This window comes from Acanthochromis polyacanthus, chromosome 6 (genome assembly GCF_021347895.1).
Source record: "Acanthochromis polyacanthus isolate Apoly-LR-REF ecotype Palm Island chromosome 6, KAUST_Apoly_ChrSc, whole genome shotgun sequence".
Classification (NCBI taxonomy): domain Eukaryota; kingdom Metazoa; phylum Chordata; class Actinopteri; family Pomacentridae; genus Acanthochromis; species Acanthochromis polyacanthus.
In genome coordinates, this window is record NC_067118.1 from 37,567,329 (window position 1) to 37,591,693 (window position 24,365).

Here is a 24,365-nt window from a genome sequence, read left to right on the forward strand (position 1 = left end):
ACCAGCTACGACACTGCACATTTGAAAAACAGGTCTCAGTGCTCTGGTGATCAAACTCTGTTAATACTGGTGTTTTGAAATTCCATTAAATTTTCAATATCTTTCAATAATACGCCAATGTATCTTTCTTTCTGCCCTCTGGCCTGTCATTAGTCAGTATTCCTGATATTTTGACATGTATTTATAAAGTTACTTTTTGCAAACTTAAACATTTCCATAACACAGTAAGTGTCACAAAAAGTTCCAAAAATGTATAAACTGACTATGTTGGTCAACGGTGCACACACAGAGGAAATCAGCTGCTGCACTGAGCAACTGAATAAGTCCTTACGAAACCTAAATTGCCTAATTTGATGCTTGAGCCTGAGATTGAGCAACCAATCACAGCCTGGAACAACACCTGCAGGCATGTGGGTCAGCACAAAAAGCTGCAGCTACAAAACCCAGAAGGTGACACACAGGGTCTACAAACAAACGCGACATTTGCGGTAAACTGGGCTAAACCGTGGTTACAGCATCGCTCCAATTACAGCCAGCTTTTTTCACACCATTAGATTAAAAAATTCCACAGTTTCAGTGTTTATAGGCTGTCACACGTATAAACCTTCTGCAACTTTTGACCCCTTTCTCAGCCGTGGCATTTATAACCTGGCATGCACTGGCACCGGCATTTATCCTGTTTTAATCCACACATGCACAAACACAATGCTAAATGAGTTGTTGATAAACATGGAAAAAGTATGATGGCTAAAAATAGATGAATTTCTACAACCCCATCTGTCACAGTTGACAATTACAGCGCAGCCTCTAAGTATAGCGCCCCCTTAGGCAAATAAGTCTAATTTTAAAGCCAAGATGGAGCAGAATGTCTCCCAATGTTTAAAAACGTGAGCATGTGATGTGAAAAATTTGTGAACGAACAGACAAATGAGGAAGACACACAGAGCCCGTCGGGACTTATTGAAACAACGTCAACCTAAAACATCTGTTTCGTGATAGAAAAATGACTAAATGAGGAGATGCAGTTCCTACCATGTTAGCAAAAGAAGAGATGAAGAGGAGGAGGATGGTGAAGACGCCCACCAGTGTGCTGTTTGCTCGAGACTGGACTATTTTCTTGGTTACTGTCTGCAAGGCAGCTGGGAAAAGCTTTAATAGAGGCAGCGGGGAGAAGATCAGATAAGAGGGAGTTAATACCATTAGTGATGCTGGCTGAAGACATGTAATAAGGACTCTTATCTAAAGATATCTGCAAGAGGATTCATATGAGTGGCGAAGGCCTTTGTTTCTTACTTTGACACAAGAGTAGATGGCACAGATGAAGAGGATGTTGGCGAGGATGATGAAGATGCTGATGTAAAGACCGAGCATAAGTGTTGTTCTGCGGAAGAGCAGAAAGCAGGCTCATTAGGGAGTACAAGTCTTATTAACTCCTCCTAAAGTAATTAAAATCACATTTCCTGGCCACAATTCTTTATAACTGCGAAAGGCAAGTTGTCTGAGAGAAGTACTTACTTTGGGAAAATAATCATCTGAATGAAACAGATGAAAGCGAAGACAAAAAGTGTGCAGGCCACATATCCTCCGAAACGATCATCCACCTTTTTGGAGTACTGAGAACAGAAAATCAGTGAAAACTCAGTGGCACTGCAGCTCAGTTTAAAGAAGCGATGATTCATTCAGCTTATTTTGGCGAGAATTTTTGGTGAATTTCAGTCTAACTCTCGTCAAACACCAACCTTTTTCTCGAGGTCGACGGTCTGAAATGTGAGCAGAAACTTCTTGACGTGATCTTTCCTCAGCTGGTCGATGCTGCGCGCGTCGATGGCTCGTCCAAGAAACTCATCCACCTCATCCTCGGGGTTCAGAGCCTCCTGAGCACAGCGACTGTGAGGAACATGGAACAATAGGTCACTCTGCGAATGTGTATGTGAGGGAACTGGCCTCTGCTGTGACAGGCAGGATGACTCAGAGCTAATATGGTATTAGTGCTGTGTTGGATCTGACCGTGCAAAACCAACAGTGGGTCCTAAAGTCAAACTGCTAAAGTGACAGCCTGCCAATCAACCACTAATAACAAAAGCTGCCCTGATAACAGAAAGTGGAGCCAAAACACTCACTTGTCTTTGCTGGATGCGGCATCGATGCCCTGAGAAAAAGCAAAAACACAGAGAGAGCAAAAAGCAGAGAGAGCAGGAGAGGAAAAAAAGAGAGTAAAAAGAGATTATTGTGGTGCCACACTACAACTGAAAAACAGACAGACTCAGACATCTGCACAGCTAATCCCTGTGAGCCAGACTGATGTTTTAATTAATGCTCGGAGGCTTCAAATTACACCCTGTTTGCCCCTAGGGCTCAAACCCTCTGAGATGGAGAGGACAAAAGGAGGAGGAGAGGGAAAGAATGTAGGAAAGAATAGGAAATGAGACTTTGAGCATAGCGAGAGAGAGGAAATAAGAGAAAGTGGGTGAGAAAGAAAATCTCCAGCTGTATTGTCATCAGATTAGCTTTAGTAAGTATAAGAGGAACTCCCTGGGAGCCCGATTGTGACTCATGTTTGTTTGACGGAAACGGATCAATATTTCTTCTTACATTCCCATTGTCTCGTATAGGTCGGTTCGGCACATATTTGTCACATTTAAATGGATGTGAAGGCACTCAAAAATAAAAAGGAGTCTACAGCTACACTTGCAGCTCCATCCTAGTTTAGCATGTTAGCCTGTTAACATCTGTTTACTAGTTAGACATGTTCTCTGTAACAGTAACTTAACTTACTAACTGTAGCTAACTAATTAGCCCTCTGAAAAGTTCCTGGGCCTTTTTTGCTGTTGATAAATTTTTACTTATTGTGGTCTCATTTTTCACTCCAGTATAAAACCCTGCACCTCTATGAAGACAGCACAATAACGGCTAGAAGCAGAGAGACAGAAAATATATGCATTCCAAGTATTTTAGAAGAATCTTTCTGTAAAAATGCCACGTGGTGTTTGGTTACAGGCGGCCATGTTGATTTATTGGCCTGAAAACAGCAAAAATGTCAACTATGATACAAAAAGTCCCGCAATTATAGCTCGACCCTCCTAGCACTCTAAAAGATGGTGACTCTTGATACTATAGATATTTTATTTCTTACATTATTATTTTGTTTTCATACCCGTCTCATATCCGTTCTGTGTGAACACAGCCTGCAGTACAGCCCAGTTCAAATAGTCCCTGAATTTTTGCTGTTCAACTGTTAGTCGCACTAACGGCTTCATGTGTGTGGAGGGCGGTACCGAATTTTTTGTCTTTTACAGAAAGTAGTTCTGTAGTACATGTTGTATTCATTCTTTTGATGATTTTATGCTTTGATATGGTTCATTTTTCTGACCATTTTCATATATTGGCACTTCACAAATGAGTAGTTTAAGTACCGTCAGAAAGTTGATAATTTGATGTTTTTTTGGGTGTTTTTTACAGTTTCTGACAGTGATAAATGGTGCAATTTTGCCATTTTTAAAAAGGTGTTTTCTTTGCCTCTCAAACCTGCTGATGGATTTGGGGGTTCAGATGCTTAACAGCATTAAAAATATAAATCTTCTGGCTATTTGACAGGAAAGCTACGAAAACATTATTATCACCTGCAATTAATATAGCAAAATAGTTTGGTGTTCCATGTGCACTAAACAAAAAAATGCAGTAAGCAGAATATCTTTAGTTAAATATCTGGTCACAAATCAAAACACTGAATTTTAATTCTCACTTGATGCTGTGGGATCAACATAGTTTTTACAATCCATCCTTTAGGGGCTCAGAAAGTCTGAAAGTTGATCTATCTCTGAAACTTGAAAGACTTCAAAAGACAAATGTATAATTATGGGCTACCTGGAGGACAAAATATGTCCCATTTATGATTTTACTAGAGAGCGTGGCGAGGATGACACTGAAAATCTGATCCAGAAAAGAAGAAAAGGTGCCATGCAGTAAGTAAAGCACTTCCTGTTTGTGTCTCACCATCTTCTTGTAGACTTTGGACTCCTTTGTTCTGGAGAAAGATCTGTCAGGAACCCAACGCGGCATCAGTCCCTCTGCAGAGTTTGCACGTGCTCGCTGCATCTTGGCCATCATGGCTTTCTCATCTTTCTGGAAGTGAAGAAACCCCAACAGGGTACATGCTTTGACAAATAAGGTCTTCTATGCCAGGTGACAAGCCATTATCTTGTTTGTGTGAAATATGGCACCGGTGTGATGTGTTGAGGAGGTCATGCAGATAATCAAGGACGTGTGTGTGTGTGTGTGTGTGTGTGTGTGTGTGTGTGTGTGTGTGTGTGTGTGTGTGTGTGTGTGTGTGTGTGTGTGTTTGAAAAGCGCCAACCCTTTTCTGGCTGCAGCCCAGCACCAAGAAGGTTTCAATGTTGTGCTCCTTCAGGTAGGCATTCCTCTCTCCTCCAAATCCCGGCTCCACCTCGTAGTCCCCGTTCAAATACTGCAGCGTGGCTTTGGTGATGTGGATACGCCTACACACACACAAAAGCAAGTGTTTCGGAAACTAAGCAGGGAGTTTGTCTCAGTGCAGCAGCAGAAGGTGGAGCAGGAGGGACTTACCCAGCTTTTCCTCCAGCCTCCATTTGGTTGGCGAGCGTCACGTCATTGGACCAGACGTCAAACTGCCACTTGCGCAGACCCAGAACGCCACAGTGAACTCGCCCACTGTGGATGCCCACTCGCATGTTCACGTTAACACCCGTCACCTCCCTCACCAGCCTGTAGATGCACAAACTGCTGTCAAACAACTACCATCACAGAGTCACTTTAAAGCCCTTAGGCTACTTTTTTTACCCATGCCCACACCCAGCATCTTTCAGTGTGCTTTGGTGCATTTCACTTACGAGATGGCTTCGATCATGTCTACTCCCATCTCCACACAGCAGTGGGCGTGGTCGGCCCGGGGCTCAGGCAGTCCAGACACACAGTAGTAACAGTCTCCAAGGATTTTGATGCGCAGGCAGTGGTTCTCCTGCACGGCAAAGACGCATAGCACATGAAATATTAGGGCCTTCAACTACAGCTAATACAAGCCACGCTCATGTCAAACAGATGCGCAATTTAAATGACTCATCACTCTCAGCGTGGTCTAATTGGCGTGTTACACAATACTTAAGTACTCCCACCCCCCACCCCGCTCCTGCAAGTAAGTGCTTCATTATGGCTTCGTCATACGAACAGTGACGGCTACATAATGTACAGTTACATAAGAAGCAGCGGTTCAGAGTTCTCCTGCAGGTGTCGGCGCTCACCGAGGCCAGCTTGTCGAAGCGTGCGAACAGCTCGTTCAGCGTCATGACCAGCTCCTGGGCCGTGCACTGAGACGCCAGGCTGGTGAAGCCCTCGATGTCGGCAAACAGTATGCTGCAGGAGAGGTGGTGGTGGTGGAGGTGAGAGGGGGAGAGGGTGGCCGAAACAGACAGACAGGAAAAGAAAGACAAAAGGAGATCAATCGATGAAGTATAGAGTCAGTTAGCATGGTCTAGCGCCTCCCTCCCTCCCCTTCTCCGAGTCCAGCTGCCATGAGAGCAGGAGGGGAGAGAGAAGGAGGCAGACATTTGTTCAGCTCTGGCTCTCATCATCTAGGCCAATGTAGGTCACCTCTTCCAGCCCTTCCCTCTGAGAACGCCACCCCCCTTCATCCCCCCTGTCTGCATGCCTTTCATTGCTAACTTTTGATAGTAATGAAAGGCGAGGATAAACAACACCACAGACAAAAAGTTCCACTGGAAGGCAACAGATGGCGCTGTGGGCCTCATGAGGTCATGGTGGTGGATTTGGTCCTTAATTACAGCAGCGTGTCTGTGTCTCCCACCGTGACCGAGGCTGTGAGCCACTAGTTCATCTCTAAATTTACGGATTCACCCAAATTATCAAGCAACTTACTTTCTCGCTTAGCGCCTGTGGGATTTCTCCAAGCTGTGGGTGTAGTTTTGGCAGCATTAGCCTTTTTATTTGCCCATATTTTCAGATTTCTACTTCCCACTGTCAACAATTTTCACCGCCCCATAACAAAGCTGACAGCAGGATTTGTGGGTTATTCCAAGTAACTGGTACATTATTTCTGGACAGAGATGCTACTGTTGCATGTGATTGTTTTTTTGTATTTTTTTTAGCAAAATAAGCACCATAATTGAAATTTTCTTTACTTTAACTCTACAGGATTCCAACAAAACTGCAAGTTAAAGTTCAATCAAATGTACAAAAGTGCTTTTTGAACCAGAAATTAGAGGTAAAACTACACTTAATAGGTTTGTCTCTTGACTGATCATAACCTTAAACTCTAGATCATAGTTTAACCCCCTGCTGTCCTCATTTGCAGGCACCAAAAATATTGTTTCCTTGTCTGAAAAAAATCCAACAATTCAGCAAAAAAATTCACCAAATTTCTGAAAATTTGAAAAAACTCCTGGAAGAAATTTCCAATAATTCCTTAAAAGTTAACCTTTTTATATATAAAAAAATCCCCCAAATTTGACAAGAAAATTCTTGTAAATATTTTCGAAAAATGAGTAAAAAAATCTTCAAAAAAATCCTAAAAATATCTAAATTAATTACATATATAACAGTAAAATATTTTCTTTAAGAACATTCACAAAATTTTAATGGATTTTGGTTGATTTTTATGTGAATCTTCTTAAAGAAACATTTTTAACTTATCTTTTTTTCCCCACCAAAAACTGTTCAAAAATTTCCCAAAAATGTTGAAAATGTGGACATCAGAAGTTTCACTGTGAAAATATTTTTTTATCCCAAATTTTCCAACTTAAAAACGGGTCAATTTGACCTGCAGGATTAAATGAAAAAACGAAGTCTATAGCTAAATTTTTTAAGTTCCAGGTCTGTTTTGTGGACATTAGTGATTTAAATTCACTTTCAGCGCAATGAAAAAGAAACAACTTAGGTTTAGCAGCTTTTACAAAATGACCTCAGCATCAGTTTTAGACAAAGACAGCTGGTTTTAATCTTGTTGGAGTAATGGATTGCTCCTGTAAGTTTACACCTCGGTAGGGCCGTGGTGTTGCGGCAGATTGTTCCACTGAGCGCATCACCTGTACCTATGTGGGCCACCCTCTGACAGGAGATCTCTGCCGCAACCTCGTTTCATTCGCCCACCATCGGAAAGTTTCGATCACCTGTTAGCACCGAGTTATTCCCACTCAGGAGGTGAAATCCAGTGGCGAGGGTGGAGACGGGGGGGGGGGCTGGAAGACTTAAGTTCTGCCTCCGATCATTTGCAACGGAAAGCACAGCGGTGCGCCTAAGTCGATATTGTTACTGCAGCTGGTGCTGTCAGTGTCAATAAACAACAACATGCATAATACATGCTGTCAGGGAAATGGCTGCTGAAGCGACTCTGTAACTTACGCATCAGTCAGTGGAGTGAGGTCCTAAGACAACAAAGTAGACCCAACATCTTCTCGAATGCGCGTCTGTGTGGAAGCATGTACGTGCATTTACCTCACATTGTCGTGTTTTTGGATGTAGATCTTGTGGAACATCATATCTTCCTTCTTGGCATTGATATCAGCCTTCATCTCCATGGCAACGTGCCTTGGCAGCACTGACAGCAGTAAGCGCTCCTGAGAGAGAGATAGAGACACAGAATGAGAGAACAGACCGAGAGAGGAATTAAAAAACAGACAGAAAGACAGTGTGAGAGAAAGAAAGAGAGACAGACTCCATTCATTTTCATCATTTTCCACTGTTAGAATGTTGAATGAGTCACCCTCCCTCGTTGGCATTTGTGTGGGAACGTGTTAGTCAAATAGAGAGGAGTGGAGGTGCGTGTTGTACTCCAGGACATATTGTTGACCTCCAGAAGGGAGACAAACAAATTAGACTCGAAAATGGAGACGCCCATTTGTTGCTCTTTTGCATTTCTGTGTATGCGTGTTTTCCTGCAGGATGCGGGCACGGCTGTCCTCCTTTCTTACTCTGCTCCAATTTGCAGGTGTTTTTCTGTGCATATATGTACCTGCTGCTGGTTTTCCCTCTGCAGGTGCAGTCTGGCCTGAATGTATCCTCTTGTCTCCTGGAAGGCTTGTCTCTGGGAGACCTCAGCAGGGTAGTGGGTGCAGATCCCGATCATGTTAGTGCACAGGAAGATCAGCACGTTGGCACCGATCTGAAAACACACAAACACGTGACAAAGATGATCAGGAGGAAAGGAGAAACAGCATGTATGCAAAGGTCACATCACAGGAATACAGTAAACTCCAGCTGACCTGGGTGAGGTCACTGAGGAAAATTGATAACACTCTATGTCATAGGAATTACTGCGAGGCGAAACATTCCTCAAACGTCTGAGGGGCCATTAGACGTGATCTGGTTAGAGATGATGAGCATGGCCTCATGGTTGCTCTGCAAGGCGACATTTTCCTCACTTTGCGTTCTGAATGGCAGATCGGAAGCCCACGGGCGTCAGTGCGATGCATGACTGGAGACACGAGAAGACTGTGTGACTCCAGTTTTCGTTCTATTTGAGCGGAACATTTATCTTTACACAGTGGAATCCAGTCAAAAAGGGGGGGAAAAAAACAGACAGATATATCCAACGTGTGAAAAATGGCTTTGCTGAAAGCCAAGAACAGATGACATGACCCAGCAAAACAGGGTTTTCTCGTCAAAGTGGAGCTATTTACAGCAGTGTAAAGCAGAGAGACAGAACAACCTTCATACAGCTGGCAGTGTCTGAATGTACAGCTTTAACGGAAGCAGGAATTAACTTTCTTGCGTGCGCCGCGTGCAGATGTTGGTAGTGAGAATGCCGTGCACAATCTGCACAACATTATCTGTGGCTTGAGCAAATTAAGTTTAGCTATCGTGCACAGTTAGCTTCTCGGGGTCATTGACCTTAAAGGCATTCCTCCGTGCTGAAGCCACTCTGTGTGTGTCTGTGTGTTTTAGGATGCGTGTGGTAAGCCAGTGTGTAGGTCTGTTAGTGATTTCTCGTCTCACTAGTCCACAGCCAAGACTTAACATCAGGAATGGAGCCTGGAGCTCTGGACTTCCCCTCTGCTCAGAAACACATGGGCATGCGCACACACACGCTCTGTCCATGTTCAGAAACACACTCCAGCCTGGGAAAGTCACTTGACCCATGACCAGAGCACCAGAGTGTTTCCTCTGAAGATGATATCGTTAATAATGAGAAAAAGACATGCAGGCACCGTACACACACAAAGACCGGGCTTCAATCTGTCTTAATAACAGCATTAGGTCCGAAATCGAAGACCTGAAAAAATCTCATCATCGGTACCAGTGTGTCTGAGCCACGCTTGGTATGTTGCCAAACCAGTGTGTGTTTGTGCTCGTAACTTGTGTTTATCTGCAGGAGGGCAAAAGGCAGATAGAGGATGGTTATCTTCATGTATACATACACTGCATATTTTCAGGGATGTGTCTTGACTGTTTTGAAGTAAAAATGAAATCAAAAGTGTTCTAGGACCGAATCCACGCCGTGCAAGTAGATGAAAACAAAGCTTCAAACTGGCAGAGTGATGCCAGGCCTTCTACCGCTGTCCTGACCTGAGGTTTACAGTGTATACACAAGAACTTAGCATTGTTGCCACAACAAGACAGACATAATCTAACAACCTGTGCTTGAAACCACGACCACAGGACAGCAGAAGCCACTCTGTGTGTTGGGAGAATCAATGCTAGTTTCCTGTTCCACCTGAAAACAAATGGCTAAAAAATGAGGAGCGCAGCAGTAAGCAAAAGCAAAATGATGATGAACACACCTTGGATGCATGAGGAAAAATCCAACCCTTGAGACACAGCGTTATTCAGGAATTAACAACTGAGCATGCAAAATACAGTATATCCTCATTTTCTGAATTCACAGAGATACACAGACAACCAGGTTTCCCTCAAACAGCTTTTTAGGTGAGAATAAGAAGCAGTTTTCCCTGAACTCCCTGATGCAGGATGACAGAGAATAGCTGATGAATTATCAAGCGGCTTTCACAGATTCATATCAAAGCTGTCAAGACGTGTGAGACGTGTCATCAAGCGACTGTTAAAGAGCCGCCTACAAAGAACATCTCGTCATGTTCTTTACTTGGCTGGCTGTGGGATTGTTCTCCAAGTGCAACACTGAATTTGCACCGCTCCATCGCTCAGTCAGTGATTAACCTATTGTGTTCATTAATCAGTGGCAGGCCGGAGCCGCCTGATAGAATGTCACAGACGGCCAATGGAGACCTGACACTCCGGTCCTGAACGGCTCTGATACAACATGATTGTATTAGCAGAAAACAGATGGCTCTGAAAAGAGTGAGGCAGATAACTCAGTTAAGTGGTCTGTCTGATACAGGGCCACCTGCAGCTCCCAGGACCCCACTTCTTAACAGTGCATTCAGTTTGCATTCAGACAGTGCAGCTTCCCACGTGAGCCGGCTGCTTTCCCAGTAAAGACATTCCTCACTAATTGATTTATTGATAGTTTAGCAACGCACATGGATTGTTTTTGATGCTGCTTGGGAAGTCTCTTAATCAGAACTTTGTGTGTTTTTGCTGCATAGGAGCGCACACAATGGCAACGCGGCAGCATGGATGCACATTTATTTGCAAATGCAATGCAAATGTAAGTGCAGCAACTTTTGAAACTTACAAAAGCCCCAAAATCTCAGCAGGTAAGAGGGCATTCGGGTTCAGCATTATATATAAGAGCTGCAACGACTGTCTGAATGCATCTTGAAGGGAAGTTAACAGCCTCAAAGCTATGAATAAGTGAAACTAAAGTGTGCAGAAACACGCTGAACAAAGCTCGTGTTAATGCCACCTTGTATGCTTAGTCACCACACAGTCTGGAGATTAGAGGCAAAAGCATTCACAGGCTTTTGAATAAATCTCATGCGTGAGCTCTGCATATGTGTGTGTGTGACTGCTTTTGGTCTGGCAGCTCTTTGATCCTGGAGCTTGTTGTGTCTGTTGCTTCACGTATATCACCCCGGCCTGCAAATCCAGCACAGACCCACAGCTGACACTCCCCTCTGCAAACAGTGATGTGGTGCAAAGAGGGCAGAAGTCGCTTCTTTCCATTAGCACAGTGTCACTCTCTTTACAACCGCTAATCTGGACTTAAGAGTATCTTCCACTCATGTCTCCTGACCATTCTTCCTGCAGACTTTGGGCTCTTAAAGATGAGCCTCGTTCAACATTTACTTAAGCAGTGCAGTCTTGGCGGTGAAGTTAAAAGGAGTCCAAACATTGGCTTATAAGGTGCGGCTCAAGGCAAGGTGCTTAATAAAGTCAGGAAGAAGGATAGCATGTTAAAGAACAAATGAGGGAAGGGGATGGAAAAGATTTCTACTTGGCAAACGCACAGCAAATCCAGTCCGTCTTTAATAATATCCCAACAGACAATTCCCTTAAGCACAAGCACGCTGGAATGTCCATGTGCACGGATCAAGTTCTGACAGCAATGTCATTATCCACTCAAAACAAATAGCACAACTGATATGTTAAACTGATCAATAAAAGAGATTTTCGTGACAGTCTGCTGCACCAAAGTAACTGCACAAGTGTTTTGTTGTTCGTTGTAAGTAGTTTCAGTGAAGCTCAGTGTGTGAGAAGAGGTGAGGTTGTCACATGAATTTGTAGCTACACTGACATGACAAAACAGTGGAGAAAAGAAGGAAAAAACTAAGACTGATAATCACAGAGATACCACATATTGTCACCTGTATAACAGCATTCTCTACATTGCCATAGTTTGGATCTCTTCAGTCGTATTTAAAAAGGCTTGCTGTGAAAGTTGAGTTCAGATATTCCACCAACCCTGAGCTCCACCGAAGCCGAAGTTTAAACTTTTAAAGGCCACAGTTCTACATCCCACAAGTCAACACACAGACTCCAGGGACACTGACTGCTGTTGACATGGGGGCTGCTCTCCAGCACATGACCTTTGATAGGCATCTGGAGCTTTTAAAATCTCTTACAGAGATGAACGTCAAAGCCCGGTCACACACTGCTGATCATAGCCTGAAAAGATAGCATGTGGTGCTCGAGCGGTAAAAATAGACAATACTATGAGACTTTGTTGCACTCGTCCTGATCTAATTGGGGTCACTGTAACATGTAATTACTGGCATGAGAATGGCTGTACTCCTTAAAAAGGTAAATATTGCAGAGGGGTGGGGGTGCCTGGCTTTGCCATCCTGGGTCTCTGCCATCTGGAACCGGAGTTCTGTTTTTGTCGTGGCTCGGGCCAAACCAAAATTGGTCTCAGGCGACCAGAGAGGCCACGAAGTAATCTTTGTGAAACGCTGAAGCAAATTCCGCGAGGCTAAATAGAGCTGGACCCCGGCCGCACATCTGTCACAAAAACAGATCCTGAATTAATAGTTGCAAGAGGAAAATCATACACGAGGAAAGTCTCCCAGCCATCCCAGAATTACTGGCTAGAACAAACTCCAACAACCAGCTGAAACTACCCAGTCAGTCTAATTTGACCAACAAATTTTTTGCAAAAATATAAATATTACAGGGTTAATCCGTCCTTCCATTTCAATATCTCAACCTTCAGTTTACTCTCATCATGATTTTACCACTTTTCTCCTGCCACTGTATCTATATTTACCTTCAGACCATCAAGACAGACAAGAATATGTAAAACAGCAACGAAGAAACTTGCTTGGCTTCCGTGAAAAAACTTGCGCTTATAAAAGATAAAAGGGCACAACCTTGGCAAAAGTGGACACATAGAAAAGATTCTTTGTTCTTATTGTTGCCGTGCCTGTTGAAAGCCTTGAATGCAGCTGTTCTCCAAAACAAAGCAGGAGAGTCACATTACTTTATTTTTTATTACTTTCTCGTGGCCGACTTCATTTGGCAGGAAAATATCATGTGGCATATCAGGTTTGTCTGCTCCAGGATATTTATCATCTCTCTCTCTTCCCTTGCTTTCCCAAGATCTGTCAGGTGACCAACCTCAAGTTTTGAAGGGTTCCAACCGCTTTTACTTTAAATTTATCATGTTAATCATAGTTTCCACAGGGAAGCTTTGATTGAACTTGTTTTGTCTAATCAGTGTTGGAACCCAAAGACACTAAAAACATCAATTAGACACAGAAAAGCTGCAAAATTACACTTTTGAGAAGCCGGAATCGTAGAATATTTAATAGAAAGAAATGGAGATGAATGACCAGTCAGTTGAACATTTTTTTTAATCAAGATTTTAACCCTCTGACCCCCAAAACCCACCTGCAAATCTGACAAAAAACAAACAAAAAATCACCAAATTACCCCATTTATCAGAGCCTGTAAAAACAGAAACTGTCTCTGATTTTAAACTTTTCAACTGACATTGAATTGTTAAGAAACATGACTTTCCTTCAGGAAAACTAAGTCTAAAATCGTGATTCTTTCATCAAAATCGTACATGTCTCATTTTCAAAATTTGCAAAAAATAAATTGTTTACTATAATCAGATTCTGTAGAATATAAAAAATTCAGAGATTTTTCGGCTGAACTACCAGTTCTACACAGAGTGAATACAACACAAGTATCGAAACAAGTTAAATAATATGAATTAAGTAAGTAAATATCTATAGAATGTGCAGTCATTAATTTTAATATATCTGAAGGTATTTGGAAAAATTTTGTATTTATGGACTCTGTTGTTTTGTAAATGTTTGGAACTAAAAAAAAATTAACTTTTGTTTCTTCTTTTGTTGTAATTTATGGCATTATAATGATCATAGTGCACAGAAAACATTTCTAGTCTCTACTTCTAGTGAAGGTTGTGCTGTTTCCATGGAGGTGCAGGACTTTATATTTCATAGAAAAATGAGCCCACATTGAGTAAATAATGCCTAGAAGCTGCTTGTTATTCTGTATGTTAATATCAAATATATTTACAGACACGAATATTAACATACTAGTGGAAGCAACAGTAGGACGAGTTGGTATTGTATGGTCGTATCTACACTCCTAATTTTCCATTAAATAACTGCTCAGTATAACAGTGAAGCGTCACATGAAAAGTTGTGTTTGGGAGCAGTTGGTCTCGGCCGCTCAGTGGTCGGGGTCAGTGCTTGCCTGGTCAGACGGAGGGAGGAAGCGTCCAGGACTGGACACAACACTCTCCTCCCAGCTGTGTCCTCGCTAACCCTCCACTTCCTGCCCGCTCACACCCTCACAGGCACAGCTGCAATTATAGCGCGGCGGCCGAAGGAACACAAAATCTGCTTAATTGGCTTAACCAGCCGGCCGACCGGTGACATTAACTCTTCTGCTGGCTCCTCTCGCTGATACGAGCTGTGTGAACCTTGCACTGCGTGAGATAAACATCCAGGAACTCCCGTTTCAGCCGCTATTGCATCTCCTTTTAAGCACAATGTAAACTATGACCCCAAGGCCACCGTTGAGCAGCATGGATATTAAAAGATTAGTCCAAGTAGGAAAAATATCTACAAGTATGGCACCATGTTTGTCTAATCTTTTAGTACATTTAGAAGATTGTCTCTAAATACTGAGTACAGGAATTAACAAGAAGTGGAACATGTGTTTGAGCCAATAAAAACACACTCGGGTTCAGTTCTGTTATATAAACACAACATTCACAGCACTGTTGTAACCACTGTCCTTCCCTGTTCTGTCTCCCCAACCACACAAAATATTGGCCTTTACTACAAAGCACACGGATCAATAACGGGACAGAAGCAGGTTCTAGTTCAACCAGCAGAGAGGGCTTGTCTTCCACGAGTCGCTCAGTCAAGGATGAGCTGATTAGGAACGCATGGAACACATCCGCCTCCTGGGCCAGCTTCAGGAAACGTCACGTGACGAGTTTATGAAGTCTAATACATAAGCATCGCTTCCGCCGCAATAAAAACACAGGTGTAGAGTTTCAGCACATGTTCAGAAATCTACAACACAAACCACTACTGTAAAGGAGCCTCTCAGTAACAACAGTGCCATATTTCAGCCGCCAAAACAGGCAACCATTGTTTTGTTATGTCTCCGGAGAGAACATGATAATGTGAACTATTGCCAATAAAACACAGGCAAGAAACGGTCTGCGTTTTAAGCGTTCTGCAGCCTTCAGGTGGGAGGATCCTGTCGAGGCACAAGACAGAGTGCAACTTTCTGTGGATTAACCCTAAGTGTGTGAAATTACAATCATGGGACCAGGGTCTTGTTACTGTATCTGACATCATTCATGAAAAATGTGAAAAGACATGCAGAGAAACACAGAGGTTCTGTTTTTTCAACTTAGCAGCTAGCAGAAACAAATCTACACCAACTGGAGAAAACCTTTAGAATGAACTGTTCTTTCCACAGTATTTTTGTTGTTATACTGTGTTTATACCTTTTAATACAATGTTGTTATTGTGTGTTTTTTCTTACACCTTAACTTGGTTCTTCTACCAGCCCAATCAGCATTATTTTCCTTATTTTTCTTAACCCTCCTGTTGTCTTCATTTACAGTCACCAAAAAATATTGTTTCCTTGTCTGAAAAAAAAAAACATCCAAAAATGCAGCAAAAAAATTCCCCAAATTTCTGAAAATTTGCAAAACCTTCAGGAAGAAAATTCCAATAATTCCTTAAAAGTTTCCTTTAAAAGTTTTATTTGAAATAATCTCCCAAATTTGGCAGGAAAATTCTTGCAAATATTTTCAAAAATTGAGTAAAAATCTTCCAAATACAATCCCAAAATATCTAATTTGATTACATACATATCAGTAAAACTTCTAATACATTTTTAAGAACATTCACACAAAAAATTCAACCAAAATCCAGTGAAATTTGCAGGATTTTGTTAGATTTTTTGTGAATGTTCTTAAGAAACATTTCTTTTTAAAACCAAAAAATATTCAAAAATATCCCACAAATATTGAAAATGTGGACATTAGAAGTTTCACTGTGAAAATATCTTTTGTTTTTTTTTAACCACATTTTCAAACTTTAAAACAGGTCAGTTTGACTCGCAGGACAACTTGAGGGTTAAAAGTAACATATGTGAGCTACTGGATACCTTCAATTTCCCCCACAGTGGTGAATAACGTATTTATCCATCTATCTACTTTTCAATATATCAGGCAGGTCAGGCAAAGATTGAAGTGTGTGATCAGTTTAAAGAGCTTCTCTAATGTCTTTGTGGATAAAAACAAAGGTTGCGTAGAGCGGTGTACATTTCACAGGGAGGAAGGTGTTGCCTATTTGTACTGTGATAGTGGACATGTTATTACAGCTTCATTCCAGTAGCGCGCTCTCATGCCAGGCTGACATATGTTGTCGCTGTTTTAACAGTGTAATTGTAACCGGGAGACCGAGGATAACAAGACAGTTGGCTGGTGTGACGGCGACCTTTGACAGAGAACCAGTCACCTTCCTGTCTCCTGCACTCGGACAGGAGCTGCTCTCACAGAGGTCCACAGTAAAAGTGAACATCAGAGCCTAAGGCCATGCGTGCCACCCAGATCAGCGTTTAGCTCCACTAATGGATTCCTACTATATATCTCTTGGCTGTCCGCCATTGCAGTTCAGCTTTAAATCCCTGTATTTACTTTCGCGGGGAGCCAAGTTGTTAGTAAACCATGAACTGTTATTAGAAGCCTGCACTTCCTCGTCCCTGACTCACACAGCTATTATTAGCCCGGCTATTATTTCCCTTATCACTGGCTGTATTTTAAGAGCAACATTTCGCTTATCGCTAATCCTAATTTCTCCCACCCATGGTGATGGGAAGTTATCCGGGTTTGTATCATTGCCCGTGGTTGTAATACAATAAGTGGATGAGTCACGAGCTCTCTGAGAAGGGGTGGGGTTTGGAGCCAAACCGTGGGGGGGAATCTATTATTTGAGCCGGTGCATTGTTTAGAACCCAAGTACCTGACGATGGGTTCTCACCATTTCATTTCTGCTGCTGTGATGTGTGCAGCTCATGCAGAAAGATCGCACACATGTATGTAACTGCACATGTATTTGTTATAGCCACTTAACCCTCCTGTTGTCTTCATTTATGGGCACCAAAAAATATTCTTTCCTTGTCTGAAAAAAATCCAAAAATTAAACAAAAAAATTCCCCAAATTTCTGAAAATTTACAAAACCTTCAGGAAAGTAAATTCCAATAATTCCTTAAAAGTTTCCCTTGAAAGTTTTCTTTAAAAAAAAAAAAAAAAAAAACTCCCCCAAATTTGGCAAGAAAATCCTTGTAAATGTTTTCAAAAAACCAGAGTTAGTTGAGGCTTTATCTACCCACAAGAGACTTGGGACAGGTGGTTTCTGACATGAAATACTCCAAAAGTATCCGTTTTGGACCATGTGATGTGTGTGGCCATGAGCTAAAATTATAACTCAGGTGTCTGGACCAAAGCAGACCAATGCAGGAGGGGGACTTCTGAGCCAACATGACGAGAACGCAGGGTGAGATAGAAGTCAGGTACTGTCTATTATTGCATTTTTAACCCTCATGTCATCCTGCGGGTCAAAATTAACCCGTTTTAAAGTTTGAAAATGTGGGAAAAAATATATATTTTCCACAGTGAAACTTCTGATGTGCACATTTGCAACATTTTTGGAAAATCTTTGAACATTTTTTGGTGGAAATAAAGAAATGTTAAAAATGTTTCTTAAGAACATTCACATAAAAATCAACCAAAATCCAGTGAAATTTGCTGGATTTTGGTTGATTTTTATGTGAATATTTATAAGAGAATATTAGAAGTTTTACTGGTATATATGTAATCACTTTAGACATTTTTTGGAAGATTTTTACTCATTTTTTGAAAGTTTTTACAAGAATTTTCCTGCCAAATTTGGGAGATTATTTAAAAATATAACTTTTAAGGGAAACTTTAAAAGAATTATTGGAATTTTCTTCCTGATGGTTTTGCAAATTTTCAGAAATTTGGTGAATTTTTTGCAGAATTTTTGTTTTATTTTTAGACAAGGAAACAATATTTTTTGGTGCCCGTAAATGAGGACAACAGGAGGGTTAAACCAAAAACTACAAATAGAGAAAACAGTGAAGCTATTGGAGTGCAAAGCACTGGTTAAGTTTGGTGTATTCATGTGCTAGAGAGTAGATGTGACATTCAGTGTTAAGAGGGTGAGCGGAAATGTCAGAAACCCAAACATAACAACAAATACTGGCATCATGAAAGTGATAATTGGAATTTGGTGGCTTCTTCTCATCAAAAGGGCTGCTGGTCATCAGCCAGCTGTCAAAACTTGGGAATAAAACAGCTTCCACAACAACGCTGGCTGTCACAGCAGCCTTTTTACATCAAATGCAGTTAAAAGGATGAAGCGTGCAAAATCCCAGTAAGCAGAAGTGAAGATGAGGAAGTAATAAATTGACCCTTCTGTGGCTCAGTTACCACAGCGGAGGGATTTCAGCCCGTCACATAATATCCATGCAGGGTTTCCAACAGCTTGAGCTGAGCCGAGTTTCACAGGCAGCAGGATGTGTCATCCAGCTTGCAGTAATTCAAAGAAAACAAGCAATCATGAGCAATAAAAGTGAAGACACATGAAGCCGTCCGAACTGCTTCAAAGTGAAATGTGTAAAGTGACTCAGGTTGTATTATGATGAGAACACAATCATCACTCTCACTAACAGTTTTAGTAATAACTGACTCTAACGCAGTCATTGCTTTGATTCACAACGAACATAACTGGGAACAAATTGGATGTTTTGAGAAGAGTTGCCAAGTTTTTCTCAGTTTTAAACCTGGAGGCAAAAAGCAGTGACAGGCAAGTGAGGGGTGATAAAAACCTGAACGGTCCCAAGAAAGGGTGTTGATCCACCACAAGGAACAAAAGCACAATTACACAACCATTTTCTACTAGAACGTTGCGCTAAGCTTCCTTTAAACCAGAGACGTCAAACTCAGGGGCCACATTCAGCCCAATTTGATCTCAAGTGACCAGTAAAGTCACAGCATAATAATGGATAAATAATGACAACTCCAAATCTTTGTTTTAGTGCAAAAAAGAAACTATCTTTCTACAAAACATTACAAATAACCTGAAATTTCTTAAGCGAAATAAGTTCAATTTCAACAGCATTATGCCTCAGTTTATCATTTACACATTACAACTTACAGATCACAGAGTGTCCACAAAGACACACATTTAGCCACAGGTATCTGGAACTGATTGATACAGGGTTTTACTTTAAAAAAACAAAACAAAAAAAGACAAAATATTCTAAAAATGACACACTAACTACAAATTAACAAAAACTGAGACAAACATGAAACAAAACCGCGACAAAAAAAGTTACAAAGCAACAAAAAAGGACAAACGAGACAAAAAAATGACAAAACTGTGAAACAAAATGACAGAAACGATACACAAAACAATGAATAAACCAAGACACAAAATTATGAAAATGAGACTCAAAACGTAAGCGAGACAAAAAGGAAACACAAAACAACAAAAACGAGACACAAAATGACAAAAACATGACACAAATGATAAAAATCAGACAAAAAGAAGACAAAATATTATAAAAATGAGACACAAAATGACAAAAGAACAATCTAGTATTTTACTTTATGATCAAAACAACCTGTCATGGTCTAGAAATAGTTTTAAATTTGTAATTTTACTAATTTACAATCTGCAGTAATGCCTTCTCTGTAATTTTAGCACTTTGAAGGCCGGATTGGACCCTCTGGAGAGCCGGTTTTGGCCCGTGGGCCTCATGTTTGACACCCTGCTTTACACCTTGACAGCAGACGCCACCTGTAAGAACGACTGAGGTCTCTCTGAGTGGCGTCGCTTCAAGTGAAGAGCAGCAGCGTAACTTGCTCCTTCCTGAGTGCAGCTACACCTTCATCTCTTTGTAGCCGTCTGACGGAGCCCAACAGAGCCGAGCGGCGAAACGTGGAGATCTATGGAAGCAATCCCCACGAGTAGGGTGAGCTCAATCTCAGCTGGCTGTGAAATAAAAGGCCACTCCATCAGAGAGGGATTTTGTGAGAATGGAATTATGACTCAGAGAAAAAGAGTGAAGGGAGACAAGAAGAAAAAAGGGAGAAGAGAGTGGCAGCTCTTTTTCAGCACAGTGAGTCAGCCTGGGATTATTTCATGCTCTCCATCTATGGCTGTCCCCTTGTCACCACTGTAACCCTCCACAAACCCCCCCACCACCACCTCTCCGGCTTCATCGTGGAGGTCGCTCACAAAGAAGGCTTTTGTCCTCGCTGTCATCAGTTCCACATCTTCTCAGCTCTGATCCTGCATGAATATATCCGCAGGGAAAATACAAATAAGGGGGGGAAAGTCTGGGACAAAAAGAGCGGGCTGGAGGATGACGAGGTCCCAGAGGAAGAGTGACGCCAACAGTCATGGAGTTTGTGGCTTACATGTGCGATACAGACGCTGAATGCTCAGTATTCATACGACTATGAGCGGCTGAGAGATACCTGCTGAACTGCAAAATGATCTTAAGTAGGGAACATTTATGTGTAGATGGACCCGATAGAGTTTTGCACAGCCCCAAACAATCCTGACGTCATTATCTCCGTCTGTATTAAAGATCTTTGAGCCCAAGAGAGAACAAATCAGCCTCTAGCTCAGGAGTGTCAAACATGCGGCCAGCGGACCAAAACCGGCCCGTGAGAAGGTCCAGTCATGACCGCAGGACGAGTTTGTAAAGTGTAAAAATTACGTAGAAGACATTAACAGCAAATTATACATTTGTAAAACTATAAATTTAAAAACAATTTCTCAACCATGACACGTTGTTTTGATCATAAAGTAAAATGCTAGATTGCTCATTGTTCTTTTGTCGTTTTGTGTGTCACTGTTTTAATATTTTGTCTTGTTTTTGTCTGACGTTTGTCTCGTGTTTTTGTCGTTTTGTGTTTCCTTTTCATCTAGCTTGTGTTTTTTTGTCTTATTTTTGACATTTTGTGTTTTGCATTATTCATTGTTTTGAGCATCATCTTATGTTTTTTTGTCTCGCTTGTATTTATTTTTTGTCATTTTGTTTCTCACTTTTGTCATTTTTTGCCTTTTTTGTGTCATTTATGTATTTTTTGTCTTGTTTTTGACATTTGTCCATTTTGTCACTTTGTAACTTTTTTGTCCATTTTTTGTCACTTTTTAACCTTTTTGTCTATTTTTTGTCTCTCTTTTGTTTTGATTCATGCCATTTTTCTCATTTTTGTCATTTTGTTTCTCACTTTTGTCATTTTTTGCCTTTTTTGTGTCATTTATGTATTTTTTTGTCTTGTTTTTGACATTTGTCCATTTTTTGTCACTTTGTAACTTTTTTGTCCATTTTTTTGTCACTTTTTAACCTTTTTGTCTATTTTTTGTCTCTTTTTTTGTTTCGTTTCATGCCATTTGTCTCATTTTTGTCATTTTGTTTCTGGCTTTTGACATCTCGTATCTCATTTTTGTGGTATTTTGTCTCGTTTTTGTTGTTGTTTGTCTGACTTTTGTCATTTTGATCATAAAAAAAAATACTTTTTTTCAGTTCCAGATACCTGTCACTAAATAAATGTTTTGTGCCTTTGTAGAAACTCTGATTTGTAAGTTGTGATGTGTACAGGATAAACTGAAGCATAATGTTGTTGAAATTGAATCTATTTTTCTTAAGAAATTTCAGGTTGTTCATGATGTTTTGTATAAAGATAATTCCTTAAATTTGAACATTTTTGCAAAAGAGCAAAGGAGAAATTTGGAATTGTGGTTATTTATAGGTTTTCATGCTGGGATTTTACTGGTCCTGTCAACTGGAGATCAGACTGGGCTGAACGTGCGACGACCACGTCCCACCATTGATTGCTCAGACAGCTGGAACATACAGTGTTGAGGGTTCCAGGCCCTCCGGCAGGGCAGCAGTCCATCATCAGCGGACCAAAGCAACCAGCCGAGGCCAGAGCACACAGAGGCAACAGACCGATGTGCCTGTAGTCACCCTGTCTAGTCTGGGGCATGAGCACTTAACACACAAGCTCACTGGACCACTGGAGTTATGTCAATATTGCCTTATTCACAGTGGCTCCACGTTTATCTGGTTGCTTAATAGCGATTGTTGGTCGAGAAAAGCCAAAAACATATCAGTTCAGTCCACATGTGTTTTTTTTTTTTGGGGGGGGGGTTATCTTGTTTCAGTATTTTTTTTTCCTAAATCTGATCATTTCATATAAGATTTTTTTTGTCAGTGGTTATAAAAATAAAAACCCTCAAGAAGAGTACGGAGGCCGTCATGAGGACACAAAAGTCTCCACTGAAACGCGTACAAATAAAATTCTTAAATTACGGCACAGCTCTTTATATTGTCAATGAAAATGTAAAAAAAAATGTGGGGTTCATACATATAATAGAACTGATAAGGTTAGTGTGCAATAAGTTTGAAAGTTGGAAAAGTGGAAGTGTTCCCAATAAAATGAACAATGGCTCTGATCTGATTTAACCCTCGTGTTGTCCTGCAGGTCAACATTGACCCGGTTTAAAGTTTGAAAATGTGAAAAAAAAAAAAAAATTCACAGTGAAACTTCTGATGTCCACATTTTCAACATTTTTGGGAAATCTCTGAACATTTTTTGGTGCAAAAAAGAAATGTTAAAAATGTTTCTTCAGAACGCTCACAAAAAAAATCAACCAAAATCCAGCAAATTTTGTTGGATTTTGGTTGATTTTCTGTAAATGTTCTTAAAGAAAATATCAGAAGTTGTACTGATTTTTAGGATTTTTTGGAAGATTTTTACTCATTTTTTGGAAAATATTTACAAGAATTTTTTTTCTCCAAAATTTGGGGGATTTTTTTTAAAATAAAACTTTTAAGGGAAACTTTTAAGGAATTATTGGAGTTTCCTTGCAGAAGGTTTTGCAAATTTTCAGAAATTTGGGGATTTTTTTTGCTAAATTTCAGCATTTTTTCCCAGACAGAAAAAGATATTTTTTGGTGCCCGTAAATGAAGACAACAGGAGGGTTAATGGAAAATTTGCTAGAATGTACAGATAGAAAACTATAATCAATTAAACAAAGAACAAAAAATAAATAAACTGTCATTTTAATTTTTCTAATGTCTCATATGGGGATTTTCACCGAAATACTGAAGTTTTTTGACTTGTTACCTTGTCCACATGGCATTTTTTTTTGATATGATAAGTGAAATAAAACAGCATTTCAGCTGGAAATTACAGCCTGACTGCATAGAAATCACAGATACAGATTTCTGGCATTCATATGTGACAGATCTAAGGAAGGTGAGGCTGTCTGTATCATTATTTTCACTATTATTATCACTATTTTCAGTTTGTTTATAATTAAATTACTCTAATACCATAACTTGCCATTGAATGCAGTACAGCAGTTTTACAGTGCCTGAGCAGATATGCAAGGAAGCTGGTGTGCTCAAGCTGCAATGACCAGGGGAAGGTTGAGATAGGGACAGACAGAAAATACTACTTTCTAAATATGTCATTTTTATACACAGAGATGGCTGGAGAGGGACTTTACCAGACTAGAGTTTTAGACTCTTTGTTTGGACCAAAAAAGAAAATTTGTTGTGATATAGAAGTACCACAAAAAACTTCATCATAAAAAGGCGAGTCAGATAATTGTTGATAAAAATAAAGAACATTAATTAACTTCGGTTTTGCAGGTTTAACCAGATCAAACATATTTTTAGAAACGCTGTGTATAATTGAATGATACGGTGTGCATCTAATTAATAAAAACACAGTGTACTTTATGAGCAACATAATGTACCAAATAAAGAACAAACGCACAAAAGCAATGAAGAAATTTCCATTGTGCTTCGAGCTGAAGTCATTATAAATGTCTAATCCCGTTTGATTTTCTTTTTTCCCCCCACAGCTTCCAAAATGAAGAAGTAATCATCCTGTTTTCCATAAAAATTTCATTGCAGTCATCCAAGTACCCCACCCCACCCGGTTTCATTTTACGACAATAGTCTCCTTGTTTTAGGGAATAGCAGCCTGAATGGCACCATGCTACGTTATCATGATATTCCTCCACGATGCAGTTAAACAGGCTCATTCAACCCAGATGACCTTCGACAAACCCCCAAAGAGTTGCCGATAGCTGCCCTACAGCACAAAACATAGGCTCATTAAAAATCTCATTTGAAAAGCTGCCAGGATCTACAGCACCATCTACTTTTAGTACGGCACCTTTGACATGGAAAAGGGGTTGAGGAGTCTGTACAATGTTTGTCCTATATTGATGGGAAGAGAAAGTAGGGCGTTTCCACTGGCGAATACAGTGACAACATTGTACTCAATTATAGGGTGGTAATGGGTCCTGACTAGCATGAATCCGAGATTTGCTGCCTTGTTTATGCATAAATATCAATGTTCACTTTAAATTTCACAGATGGTTGGAAAAGCAAATC

At 40.6% G+C, this 24,365-nt stretch overlaps 1 protein-coding gene across 1 annotated transcript in view; it reads right to left on the reverse strand.

Moving 5' to 3' along the window:
• Positions 1 to 24,365, reverse strand: part of LOC110958600 (adenylate cyclase type 6-like) — a 36,745-nt gene that overhangs the window by 7,979 nt on the left and 4,401 nt on the right. Inside the window, exons 4-15 of the mRNA XM_051949133.1 lie at positions 8,003 to 8,152; positions 7,486 to 7,607; positions 5,277 to 5,388; positions 4,869 to 4,996; positions 4,585 to 4,743; positions 4,355 to 4,496; positions 3,994 to 4,122; positions 2,121 to 2,149; positions 1,740 to 1,887; positions 1,516 to 1,613; positions 1,294 to 1,381; positions 1,033 to 1,149 (exon numbers count right to left, since the gene is read on the reverse strand). Of these exons, the coding sequence (XP_051805093.1) occupies positions 1,033 to 1,149; positions 1,294 to 1,381; positions 1,516 to 1,613; positions 1,740 to 1,887; positions 2,121 to 2,149; positions 3,994 to 4,122; positions 4,355 to 4,496; positions 4,585 to 4,743; positions 4,869 to 4,996; positions 5,277 to 5,388; positions 7,486 to 7,607; positions 8,003 to 8,152 (1,422 nt within the window). The remainder of the gene's footprint in view (positions 1 to 1,032; positions 1,150 to 1,293; positions 1,382 to 1,515; positions 1,614 to 1,739; positions 1,888 to 2,120; positions 2,150 to 3,993; positions 4,123 to 4,354; positions 4,497 to 4,584; positions 4,744 to 4,868; positions 4,997 to 5,276; positions 5,389 to 7,485; positions 7,608 to 8,002; positions 8,153 to 24,365) is intronic.